General features: G+C 41.7%; 1 protein-coding gene across 4 annotated transcripts in view; it reads left to right on the forward strand.

Moving 5' to 3' along the window:
- LOC115193526 (collagen alpha-1(XIX) chain) overlaps positions 1-12681 on the forward strand; it is a 258296-nt gene that overhangs the window by 22803 nt on the left and 222812 nt on the right. For all 4 annotated transcript variants that reach the window (XM_029752231.1, XM_029752233.1, XM_029752234.1 and 1 more), the window contains exon 9: positions 704-766. In XM_029752231.1, the coding sequence (XP_029608091.1) occupies positions 704-766 (63 nt within the window). The remainder of the gene's footprint in view (positions 1-703; positions 767-12681) is intronic.

Raw genomic sequence — 12681 nt, forward strand, 5'->3', positions numbered from 1 at the left:
CACAAGTCCATTCATGCTGAGTTGAGCAACACAAACTAGGAAAAAGTTGGTTGTTGTATTCGATAAACATTTTTATTAAAAGTATGAATTTCAGCACCCTTCGGAAGGACCTCTTGTTGTACAGGACAAAAATAGATACAGGCAAGCGTTTTCAGAATTTCATGTATCGACTGATGGCAACTCAATGTTGTTGCTAGCAAATGGTGCGACCACTTATCAATACTCAACTCAACCTCGATATAGGAGATCGGAGTTGAGCAATCCTCAGTTACAATCTGTCCAAACAGCAATTAGAATCCTAATGGGTTGGAGTGTTCTGTTCTGTTCTAATGGAACCATGCATTCAGAATTCCAAATTCAAATATCCCACTGCTCCCACCAAACGTATTAAACTAGAAAATAAATAACCAATTAAAGCACATTTATGCCAATGAGTTTTCTTGGATGCCAACCAAAGGCAGGAAATAAAAGCTTATTAGCAGTAATTTGGCACAAATATGTAGTTGCTTTGTTTGAGGCATGGCTGCCATCTCCAGAGGTGGTTCCACTAATGTCCATGGAAGTGATCTGAAAGCAGACTTCAGACAGAGGGGTACCTTGGGGAATTTGTCATGTCTTTGGGAGATTTTAATGTGTGGACGGACAGTCATTAGCAAGCTAGTTCAGGTAAATTACATCAATTAAATGTTCTTGTTCTTTGTAGGGTGATCAAGGTCTACCAGGCTTGGCAGGACTTCCAGGACAGAAAGGAGATCAAGGAGACAAGGTAAAGGAGATGTTGAATATCTATCTGGCTCAATAAATACCATCATGACTGTGCATGTGTGCACAGGTATTGTACCTGTAGAATTCAGTTACAATTCTAACAGAGATAAAGCTGTTGTGCTTCCTTACAGTCACATATTTCAGCGAGAGACAAAGACGGAGACAGAGAAAAGACCGACAGAGATGGAGACAGACAGAGACAGAGAAAAGACAGACAGAGATGGAGACAGACAGAGATGGAGACAGACAGAGACAGAGAAAAGACAGACGGAGATGGAGACAGACAGAGAAAAGACAGACAGAGATGGAGACAGACAGAAAAGACAGACAGAGATGAAGAGTCAGTGTGTTTGATGAATGTCTATGTGTGGATTTTCACATTTGGTGTGATTGTTTTTTTAAATGGTAGAATGAATAAACTAAAACTAAAGTAATAGAACGAGCATGAAATTCAGATTCCCCCTGTCGTTTTACAATATATAACCGTCAGTATCAGTTAAACATTTCATTTGCTACGTGTTTCAAGCCTTGAAATCAGACACAAACAAGTACAGGTGGCTCTCCATTACGCCTCTCCATTGTTTTGTGTGAAATTGTGCGAACTCAAAAATAATGTGGTGCGTTATGGGATTCCACATGGCTCTGAAGCCGTTGAAGTGGCTATCGGAGGGTTTAATACACCCTCCATAATTTTCACTCCTTCAGCGTAGGGACACTTGTGTATATGGCGTGTGAATGGAGGGCCGAGGGCCGAAGGGACTGACAGAAATAGAGAGAGAAGAGCCAGTGTGTTTGGCAGAAAGAGAGAGAAGAAGAGTCAGTGTGTTTGACAGAAAGAGAGAGAAGAAGAGTCAGTGTGTTTGACAGAAAGAGAGAGAAGAGTCAGTGTGTTTGACAGAGAGAGAAGAAGAGTCAGTGTGTTTGACAGAAAGAGAGAGAAGAAGAGTCAGTGTGTTTGACAGAAAGAGAGAGAAGAAGAGTCAGTGTGTTTGACAGAAAGAGAGAGAAGAAGAGCCAGTGTGTTTGATAGAAAGAGAGAGAGAAGAGTCAGTGTGTTTGACAGAAAGAGAGAGAAGAAGAGCCAGTGTGTTTGACAGAAAGAGAGAGAAGAAGAGTCAGTGTGTTTGACAGAAAGAGAGAGAAGAGTCAGTGTGTTTGACAGAGAGAGAAGAAGAGTCAGTGTGTTTGACAGAAAGAGAGAGAAGAAGAGTCAGTGTGTTTGACAGAAAGAGAGAGAAGAAGAGTCAGTGTGTTTGACAGAAAGAGAGAGAAGAAGAGCCAGTGTGTTTGATAGAAAGAGAGAGAGAAGAGTCAGTGTGTTTGACAGAAAGAGAGAGAAGAAGAGCCAGTGTGTTTGACAGAGAGAGAAGAAGAGTCAGTGTGTTTGACAGAAAGAGAGAGGAGAAGAGTCAGGGTGTTTGACAGAAAGAGAGAGAAGAGTCAGTGTGTTTGACAGAGAGAGAGAGAAGAGTCAGTGTGTTTGACAGAAGAGAGAGAAGAAGAGTCAGTGTGTTTGACAGAAAGAGAGAGAGAGAGAGTCAGTGATGTTTGACAGAAGAGAGAGAGAAGAAGAGTCCGTGTGGGATTGACAGAAATGAGAGAGAGAAGAGAGCAGTGTTGTTGGACAGAAAGAGAGAGAAGAGGTCAGTGTGTTTGACAGGAAAGAGAGAGAAGAGAGTCAGTGTTTGTGACAGAAGAGAGAGATGAAGGAGTAAGGTCTAGTGTGTTTTGACAAGAGAGAGAGAATAAGAGGGTGGGCAGTGTGTTTTGACAGAGAGAGAAGAAGATAGTCCATTGTGTGTTTGACAGAAAGAGAGAGAAGAAGAGTCAGTGTTGTTGACAGAAGAGAGAGAAGAAGATCAGTGTGTTTGACAGAAGAGAGAGAGAGACAGATCCCCAGTGTGTTTGACAGAAAGAGGAGGAGAAGAGAAGAGTCGTGTGTTTGGACAGAAAGAAGAGAGAAGAAGAGGTCAGTGTGTTTGACAGACAGAGAGAGAGAAAGAGGTCAGTGTGTTTGACAGAAAGGAGGAGAGACAAGAAGAGTCCAGGTGTGTTGACAGAAAGAGAGAGAAGAAGAAGAAGTCAGTGTGTTTGACAGGAAGAGGAGAGAGAAGAAGAGTCAGTAGTGTTTGACAGAAAGAGAGAGAGAGAAGAAGAGTCAGTGTGTTTGACAGAAAGAGAGAGAAGAAGAAGTCAGTGTGTTTGACAGAGAGAGAAGAAGAGTCAGTGTGTTGACAGAAAGAGAGAGAAGAAGAGTCAGTGTGTTTGGACAGAAAGAGAGAGAAGAAAAGAGCCAGTGTGGAAGAAAGAGAGAGAAGAAGAGTCAGTGTGTTTGACAGAAAGAGAGGAGAGAAGAGAAAGCGTCAGTTGGTTTGACAAAGAGAGGAGAGAAAGAGCCAGTGTGTTTGACAGAAGAGAGAGAAGAAGAGTCAGTGTGTTTGACAGGCAGAGAGAGAAAGAGTCAGTGTGTTTGACAAAAGAGAGAAGGAAGAGCCAGTGTGTTGACAGAAAGAGAGAGAGAGAAGAGCAGTGGTTTGACAGACAGAGAGAAGAAGAGCCAGTGTGTTGACAGAGAGAGATGAGAGAGAAGAAGCCAGTGTGTTTGACAGAGAGAGAGAGAGAAGAGGTCAGTGTGTTTGACAGAGAGAAGAAGAGTCAGTGTGTTTGACAGAGAGAGAAGAAGAGTCAGTGTGTTTGACAGAGAGAGAAGAGCCAGTGTGTTTGACAGAGAGAGAAGAAGAGTCAGTGTGTTTGACAGAGAAGAAGAGCCAGTGTGTTTGATAGAGAGAGAAGAAGAGTCAGTGTGTTTGACAGAAAGAGAGAGAAGAGTCAGTGTATTTGACAGAAAGAGAGAGAGAGAAGAGCCAGTGTGTTTGACAGAAAGAGAGAGAAGAAGAGCCAGTGTGTTTGACAGAGAGAGAGAGAGAGAAGAAGAGTCAGTGTGTTTGACAGAGAGAGAGAGAGAGAAGAAGAGCCAGTGTGTTTGACAGAGAGAGAAGAAGAGTCAGTGTGTTTGACAGAGAGAGAAGAAGAGTCAGTGTGTTTGACAGAAAGAGAGAGAAGAAGAGTCAGTGTGTTTGACAGAAAGAGAGAGAAGAAGAGTCAGTGTGTTTGACAGAAAGAGAGAGAAGAGTCAGTGTGTTTGACAGAAAAAGAGAGAAGAAGAGCCAGGGTGTTTGACAGAAAGAGAGAGAAGAAGAGTCAGTGTGTTTGACAGAAAGAGAGAGAAGAAGAGTCAGTGTGTTTGACAGAAAGAGAGAGAAGAAGAGCCAGTGTGTTTGACAGAGAGAGAGAGAGAGAAGAAGAGTCAGTGTGTTTGACAGAGAGAGAGAGAGAGAAGAAGAGTCAGTGTGTTTGACAGAGAGAGAAGAAGAGTCAGTGTGTTTGACAGAGAGAGAAGAAGAGTCAGTGTGTTTGACAGAGAGAGAAGAGTCAGTGTGTTTGACAGAGAGAGAAGAAGAGTCAGTGTGTTTGACAGAGAGAGAAGAAGAGTCAGTGTGTTTGACAGAAAGAGAGAGAAGAAGAGTCAGTGTGTTTGACAGAAAGAGAGAGAAGAAGAGTCAGTGTGTTTGACAGAAAGAGAGAGAAGAAGAGTCAGTGTGTTTGACAGAAAGAGAGAGAGAAGAGTCAGTGTGTTTGACAGAAAGAGAGAGAAGAGCTCAGTGTGTTTGACAGAAAGAGAGAGAAGAGTCAGTGTGTTTGACAGAAGAGAGAAGAAGAGTCAGTGTGTTTGACAGAGAGAGAAGAAGAGTCAGTGTGTTTGACAGAAAGAGAGAGAAGAGCCAGTGTGTTTGACAGAAAGAGAGAGAAGAAGAGCCAGTGTGTTTGACAGAAAGAGAGAGAAGAAGAGTCAGTGTGTCTGACAGAAAGAGAGAGAAGAGTCAGTGTGTTTGACAGAAAGAGAGAGAGAAGAAGAGTCAGTGTGTTTGACAGAAAGAGAGAGAGAAGAAGAGTCAGTGTGTTTGACAGAAAGAGAGAGAAGAAGAGTCAGTGTGTTTGACAGAAAGAGAGAGAAGAAGAGTCAGTGTGTTTGACAGAAAGAGAGAGAAGAAGAGTCAGTGTGTTTGACAGAAAGAGAGAGAGAAGAGCCAGTGTGTTTGACAGAAAGAGAGAGAAGAAGAGCCAGTGTGTTTGACAGAAAGAGAGAGAAGAAGAGTCAGTGTGTTTGACAGAAAGAGAGAGAAGAAGAGTCAGTGTGTTTGACAGAAAGAGAGAGAAGAAGAGTCAGTGTGTTTGACAGAAAGAGAGAGAAAGAGTCAGTGTGTTTGACAGAGAGAGAAGAAGAGTCAGTGTGTTTGACAGAAAGAGAGAGAGAAGAAGAGTCAGTGTGTTTGACAGAAAGAGAGAGAAGAAGAGCCAGTGTGTTTGACAGAAAGAGAGAGAAGAAGAGTCAGTGTGTTTGACAGAAAGAGAGAGAAGAAGTCAGTGTGTTTGACAAAAAGAGAGAAGAGCCAGTGTGTTTGACAGAAAGAGAGAGAGAGAAGAGCCAGTGTGTTTGACAGAAAGAGAGAGAAGAAGAGCCAGTGTGTTTGACAGAGAGAGAGAGAGAGAAGAAGAGCCAGTGTGTTTGACAGAGAGACAGAGAGAGAAGAAGAGTCAGTGTGTTTGACAGAGAGAAGAAGAGTCAGTGTGTTTGACAGAGAGAGAAGAAGAGTCAGTGTGTTTGACAGAGAGAGAAGAGCCAGTGTGTTTGACAGAGAGAGAAGAAGAGTCAGTGTGTTTGACAGAGAAGAAGAGCCAGTGTGTTTGATAGAGAGAGAAGAAGAGTCAGTGTGTTTGACAGAAAGAGAGAGAAGAGTCAGTGTATTTGACAGAAAGAGAGAGAGAGAAGAGCCAGTGTGTTTGACAGAAAGAGAGAGAAGAAGAGCCAGTGTGTTTGACAGAGAGAGAGAGAGAGAAGAAGAGTCAGTGTGTTTGACAGAGAGAGAGAGAGAGAAGAAGAGCCAGTGTGTTTGACAGAGAGAGAAGAAGAGTCAGTGTGTTTGACAGAGAGAGAAGAAGAGTCAGTGTGTTTGACAGAAAGAGAGAGAAGAAGAGTCAGTGTGTTTGACAGAAAGAGAGAGAAGAAGAGCCAGTGTGTTTGACAGAAAGAGAGAGGAGAAGAGTCAGGGTGTTTGACAGAAAGAGAGAGAAGAGTCAGTGTGTTTGACAGAGAGAGAAGAAGAGTCAGTGTGTTTGACAGAAAGAGAGAGAAGAAGAGTCAGTGTGTTTGACAGAAAGAGAGAGAAGAAGAGTCAGTGTGTTTGACAGAAAGAGAGAGAGAAGAAGAGCCAGTGTGTTTGACAGAAAGAGAGAGAAGAGTCAGTGTGTTTGACAGAAAGAGAGAGAAGAGTCAGTGTGTTTGACAGAAAGAGAGAGAAGAAGAGTCAGTGTGTTTGACAGAAAGAGAGAGAGAAGAAGAGTCAGTGTGTTTGACAGAGAGAGAAGAAGAGTCAGTGTGTTTGACAGAAAGAGAGAGAAGAAGAGCCAGTGTGTTTGACAGAAAGAGAGAGAAGAAGAGTCAGTGTGTTTGACAGAGAGAGAGAAGAGTCAGTGTGTTTGACAGAAAGAGAGAGAGAGAAGAGCCAGTGTGTTTGACAGAAAGAGAGAGAAGAAGAGTCAGTGTGTTTGACAGAAAGAGAGAGAGAAGAGTCAGTGTGTTTGACAGAAAGAGAGAGAAGAAGAGTCAGTGTGTTTGACAGAAAGAGAGAGAAGAAGAAGAGTCAGTGTGTTTGACAGAAAGAGAGAGAAGAAGAGTCAGTGTGTTTGACAGAGAGAGAAGAAGAGTCAGTGTGTTTGACAGAAAGAGAGAGAAGAAGAGTCAGTGTGTTTGACAGAAAGAGAGAGAAGAAGAGTCAGTGTGTTTGACAGAAAGAGAGAGAAGAAGAGTCAGTGTGTTTGACAGAAAGAGAGAGAGAAGAAGAGTCAGTGTGTTTGACAGAAAGAGAGAGAAGAAGAGCCAGTGTGTTTGACAGAAAGAGAGAGAAGAAGAGTCAGTGTGTTTGACAGAAAGAGAGAGAAGAAGTCAGTGTGTTTGACAAAAAGAGAGAAGAAGAGCCAGTGTGTTTGACAGAAAGAGAGAGAGAGAAGAGCCAGTGTGTTTGACAGAAAGAGAGAGAAGAAGAGCCAGTGTGTTTGACAGAGAGAGAGAGAGAGAAGAAGAGCCAGTGTGTTTGACAGAGAGACAGAGAGAGAAGAAGAGTCAGTGTGTTTGACAGAGAGAAGAAGAGTCAGTGTGTTTGACAGAGAGAGAAGAAGAGTCAGTGTGTTTGACAGAGAGAGAAGAGCCAGTGTGTTTGACAGAGAGAGAAGAAGAGTCAGTGTGTTTGACAGAGAAGAAGAGCCAGTGTGTTTGATAGAGAGAGAAGAAGAGTCAGTGTGTTTGACAGAAAGAGAGAGAAGAGTCAGTGTATTTGACAGAAAGAGAGAGAGAGAAGAGCCAGTGTGTTTGACAGAAAGAGAGAGAAGAAGAGCCAGTGTGTTTGACAGAGAGAGAGAGAGAGAGAAGAAGAGTCAGTGTGTTTGACAGAGAGAGAGAGAGAGAAGAAGAGCCAGTGTGTTTGACAGAGAGAGAAGAAGAGTCAGTGTGTTTGACAGAGAGAGAAGAAGAGTCAGTGTGTTTGACAGAAAGAGAGAGAAGAAGAGTCAGTGTGTTTGACAGAAAGAGAGAGAAGAAGAGTCAGTGTGTTTGACAGAAAGAGAGAGAAGAGTCAGTGTGTTTGACAGAAAAAGAGAGAAGAAGAGCCAGGGTGTTTGACAGAAAGAGAGAGAAGAAGAGTCAGTGTGTTTGACAGAAAGAGAGAGAAGAAGAGTCAGTGTGTTTGACAGAAAGAGAGAGAAGAAGAGCCAGTGTGTTTGACAGAGAGAGAGAGAGAGAAGAAGAGTCAGTGTGTTTGACAGAGAGAGAAGAAGAGTCAGTGTGTTTGACAGAGAGAGAAGAAGAGTCAGTGTGTTTGACAGAGAGAGAAGAGTCAGTGTGTTTGACAGAGAGAGAAGAAGAGTCAGTGTGTTTGACAGAGAGAGAAGAAGAGTCAGTGTGTTTGACAGAAAGAGAGAGAAGAAGAGTCAGTGTGTTTGACAGAAAGAGAGAGAAGAAGAGTCAGTGTGTTTGACAGAAAGAGAGAGAAGAGTCAGTGTGTTTGACAGAAAGAGAGAGAGAAGAGTCAGTGTGTTTGACAGAAAGAGAGAGAAGAGTCAGTGTGTTTGACAGAAAGAGAGAGAAGAGTCAGTGTGTTTGACAGAGAGAGAAGAAGAGTCAGTGTGTTTGACAGAAAGAGAGAGAAGAGCCAGTGTGTTTGACAGAAAGAGAGAGAAGAAGAGCCAGTGTGTTTGACAGAAAGAGAGAGAAGAAGAGTCAGTGTGTTTGACAGAAAGAGAGAGAAGAGTCAGTGTGTTTGACAGAAAGAGAGAGAAGAAGAGTCAGTGTGTTTGACAGAAAGAGAGAGAGAAGAAGAGTCAGTGTGTTTGACAGAAAGAGAGAGAAGAAGAGTCAGTGTGTTTGACAGAAAGAGAGAGAAGAAGAGTCAGTGTGTTTGACAGAAAGAGAGAGAAGAAGAGTCAGTGTGTTTGACAGAAAGAGAGAGAGAAGAGCCAGTGTGTTTGACAGAAAGAGAGAGAAGAAGAGCCAGTGTGTTTGACAGAAAGAGAGAGAAGAAGAGTCAGTGTGTTTGACAGAAAGAGAGAGAAGAAGAGTCAGTGTGTTTGACAGAAAGAGAGAGAAGAAGAGTCAGTGTGTTTGACAGAAAGAGAGAGAAGAGTCAGTGTGTTTGACAGAGAGAGAAGAAGAGTCAGTGTGTTTGACAGAAAGAGAGAGAAGAAGAGTCAGTGTGTTTGACAGAAAGAGAGAGAAGAAGAGTCAGTGTGTTTGACAGAAAGAGAGAGAAGAAGAGTCAGTGTGTTTGACAGAAAGAGAGAGAAGAGTCAGTGTGTTTGACAGAGAGAGAAGAAGAGTCAGTGTGTTTGATAGAAAGAGAGAGAGAAGAAGAGTCAGTGTGTTTGACAGAAAGAGAGAGAAGAGTCAGTGTGTTTGACAGAAAGAGAGAGAAGAAGAGTCAGTGTGTTTGACAGAAAGAGAGAGAAGAAGAGCCAGTGTGTTTGACAGAGAGAGAAGAAGAGTCAGTGTGTTTGACAGAAAGAGAGAGAAGAAGAGTCAGTGTGTTTGACAGAAAGAGAGAGAGAAGAGTCAGTGTGTTTGACAGAAAGAGAGAGAGAAGAGTCAGTGTGTTTGACAGAAAGAGAGAGAAGAAGAGCCAGTGTGTTTGACAGAAAGAGAGAGAAGAAGAGTCAGTGTGTTTGACAGAAAGAGAGAGAAGAAGAGCCAGTGTGTTTGACAGAAAGAGAGAGAAGAAGAGTCAGTGTGTTTGACAGAAAGAGAGAGAGAAGAAGAGTCAGTGTGTTTGACAGAAAGAGAGAGAAGAAGAGTCAGTGTGTTTGACAGAAAGAGAGAGAAGAAGAGCCAGTGTGTTTGACAGAAAGAGAGAGAAGAAGAGCCAGTGTGTTTGACAGAGAGAGAGAGAAGAAGAGTCAGTGTGTTTGACAGAAAGAGAGAGAAGAAGAGTCAGTGTGTTTGACAGAAAGAGAGAGAAGAAGAGCCAGTGTGTTTGACAGAAAGAGAGAGATGAGTCAGTGTGTTTGACAGAAAGAGAGAGAAGAAGAGTCAGTGTGTTTGACAGAAAGAGAGAGAGAAGAAGAGTCAGTGTGTTTGACAGAAAGAGAGAGAGAAGAAGAGTCAGTGTGTTTGACAGAAAGAGAGAGAGAAGAAGAGTCAGTGTGTTTGACAGAAAGAGAGAGAAGAAGAGTCAGTGTGTTTGACAGAAAGAGAGAGAGAAGAAGAGTCAGTGTGTTTGACAGAAAGAGAGAGAGAAGAAGAGTCAGTGTGTTTGGGAATGAAGAATGATAGGAATTCATTACTCTGAACAGGTGGTGATTCGCCTATTAGGACCAGATGGTCTTTGTGGTCATTGACCCAATTACCATAGAGTGGTGTAGTTTGGGTAAAGACATTTTTCAGAGCTAGTAGGAATTTGCTTGTGTCCTAAATGGCACCCTATTCCCAATATAGTGCACTACTTTGGAGCAGAGCCCTATGGGATATCTTATAGGCCCTGGTCAAAAGAAATGCACTATATGGAGACTAGGGGGCCATTTGGGATGCAGTCCTTCTGTTTTTCCCTTAAAACCACTCAGGAATTCAGAGAAAGTACAACAGCTACACAAGCTTTAAATCATTCTACCTGTAGGACCGACCGAGAGGAGGGGGAATTGGGTTATTTGTGAAACTCTCCGTTATAATTAGTATGTTCCTGGTGTAGAAGTGACATTAAGTTTGTTATAGTGGTCTACTAGGACCAAAGAAAACACCTCAGTCCATATATCCTTATTGAACTAGTCTTGGCACTTTAGCTACCATTAAATCGTAATAAAAGTAGCACAAAATAAATTTCTTTAAAGTCATAATTAGTTTTTTTTTCAGGTTCAAAGTAACTAGTTGCCTCAGAAAATTGTAGGAAAAACTCCAAACGTATCATACTGAGGTGAATAGATTCCTGTGAGCACACCATTTACTTGTTCTATTCAACTGTGAATCCAATACAAAGACATGTCATTTCTGAAAGGGTCATTTAATTACTGTACCTCTGTTGAAGTTATACGTTTTGACAGACAGGCTGGGTTCAGCGACACTGTGACAACCAATCAACTGCCCCGAATAGGATTCCTGGCATTATTATCACTTTTAGAAGAAGTGCATTGTGGGACTAAATTAAATTAGTGACAGCTCGTTGAGAAGGCAAGCAGGCAGGGCGGAATGGAATACATCTGTAGTACTGTGCTGAACACATTCTGGGTATTGTAAAGGATTAATAAAAAGCTATAATTTCATGACTACGTCAATGTTTACATTTTATTCCACCTTGGAGCTGTTGAATGTGTTAATACTAGGGCTGTACATTGTATAACATAGTACTAGGGCTGTACATCGTTAACATAGTACTAGGGCTGTACATTGTATAACATAGTACTAGGGCTGTACATCGTATAACATAGTACTAGGGCTGTACATCATTAACATAGTACTAGGGCTGTACATCGTATAACATAGTACTAGGGCTGTACATCGTATAACATAGTACTAGGGCTGTACATCGTATAACATAGTACTAGGGCTGTACATCGTATAACATAGTACTAGGGCTGTACATCGTTAACATAGTACTAGGGCTGTACATCATTAACATAGTACTAGGGCTGTACATCCTTCAAACATAGTACTAGGGCTGTACATCGTATAACATAGTACTAGGACTGTACATCGTATAACATAGTACTAGGGCTGTACATCATTAACATAGTACTAGGACTGTACATCGTATAACATAGTACTAGGGCTGTACATCGTATAACATAGTACTAGGGCTGTACATCGTATAACATAGTACTAGGGCTGTACATCGTATAACATAGTACTAGGGCTGTACATCGTATAACATAGTACTAGGACTGTACATCGTATAACATAGTACTAGGGCTGTACATCATTAACATAGTACTAGGACTGTACATCATTAACATAGTACTAGGACTGTACATCATTAACATAGTACTAGGACTGTACATCGTATAACATAGTACTAGGGCTGTACATCGTATAACATAGTACTAGGGCTGTACATCGTATAACATAGTACTAGGGCTGTACATCGTATAACATAGTACTAGGGCTGTACATCGTATAACATAGTACTAGGGCTGTACATCATTAACATAGTACTAGGGCTGTACATCATTAACATAGTACTAGGGCTGTACATCGTATAACATAGTACTAGGACTGTACATCGTATAACATAGTACTAGGGCTGTACATCGTATAACATAGTACTAGGGCTGTACATCGTATAACATAGTACTAGGGCTGTACATCGTATAACATAGTACTAGGGCTGTACATCGTTAACATAGTACTAGGGCTGTACATCGTATAACATAGTACTAGGGCTGTACATCGTATAACATAGTACTAGGGCTGTACATCGTATAACATAGTACTAGGGCTGTACATCGTATAACATAGTACTAGGGCTGTACATCGTATAACATAGTACTAGGGCTGTACATCGTTAACATAGTACTAGGGCTGTACATCGTTAACATAGTACTAGGACTGTACATCATTAACATAGTACTAGGGCTGTACATCGTATAACATAGTACTAGGGCTGTACATCATTAACATAGTACTAGGGCTGTACATCATTAACATAGTATTAGGGCTGTACATCGTATAACATAGTACTAGGGCTGTACATCGTATAACATAGTACTAGGGCTGTACATCATTAACATAGTACTAGGGCTGTACATAGTTAACATAGTACTAGGGCTGTACATCGTATAACATAGTACTAGGGCTGTACATCGTATAACATAGTACTAGGGCTGTACATCGTATAACATAGTACTAAGGCTGTACATCATTAACATAGTACTAGGGCTGTACATCGTTAACATAGTACTAGGGCTGTACATCGTATAACATAGTATTAGGGCTGTACATCGTATAACATAGTACTAGGGCTGTACATCGTATAACATAGTACTAGGACTGTACATCGTATAACATAGTACTAGGGCTGTACATCATTAACATAGTACTAGGGCTGTACATCGTATAACATAGTACTAGGGCTGTACATCATTAACATAGTACTAGGGCTGTACATCGTATAACATAGTACTAGGACTGTACATCGTATAACATAGTACTAGGGCTGTACATCGTATAACATAGTACTAGGGCTGTACATCGTATAACATAGTACTAGGGCTGTACATCGTTAACATAGTACTAGGGCTGTACATCGTATAACATAGTACTAGGGCTGTACATCATTAACATAGTACTAGGGCTGTACATCGTATAACATAGTACTAGGGCTG

Source organism: Salmo trutta, chromosome 5, assembly GCF_901001165.1.
Source record: "Salmo trutta chromosome 5, fSalTru1.1, whole genome shotgun sequence".
Taxonomy (NCBI): Eukaryota; Metazoa; Chordata; class Actinopteri; order Salmoniformes; family Salmonidae; genus Salmo; species Salmo trutta.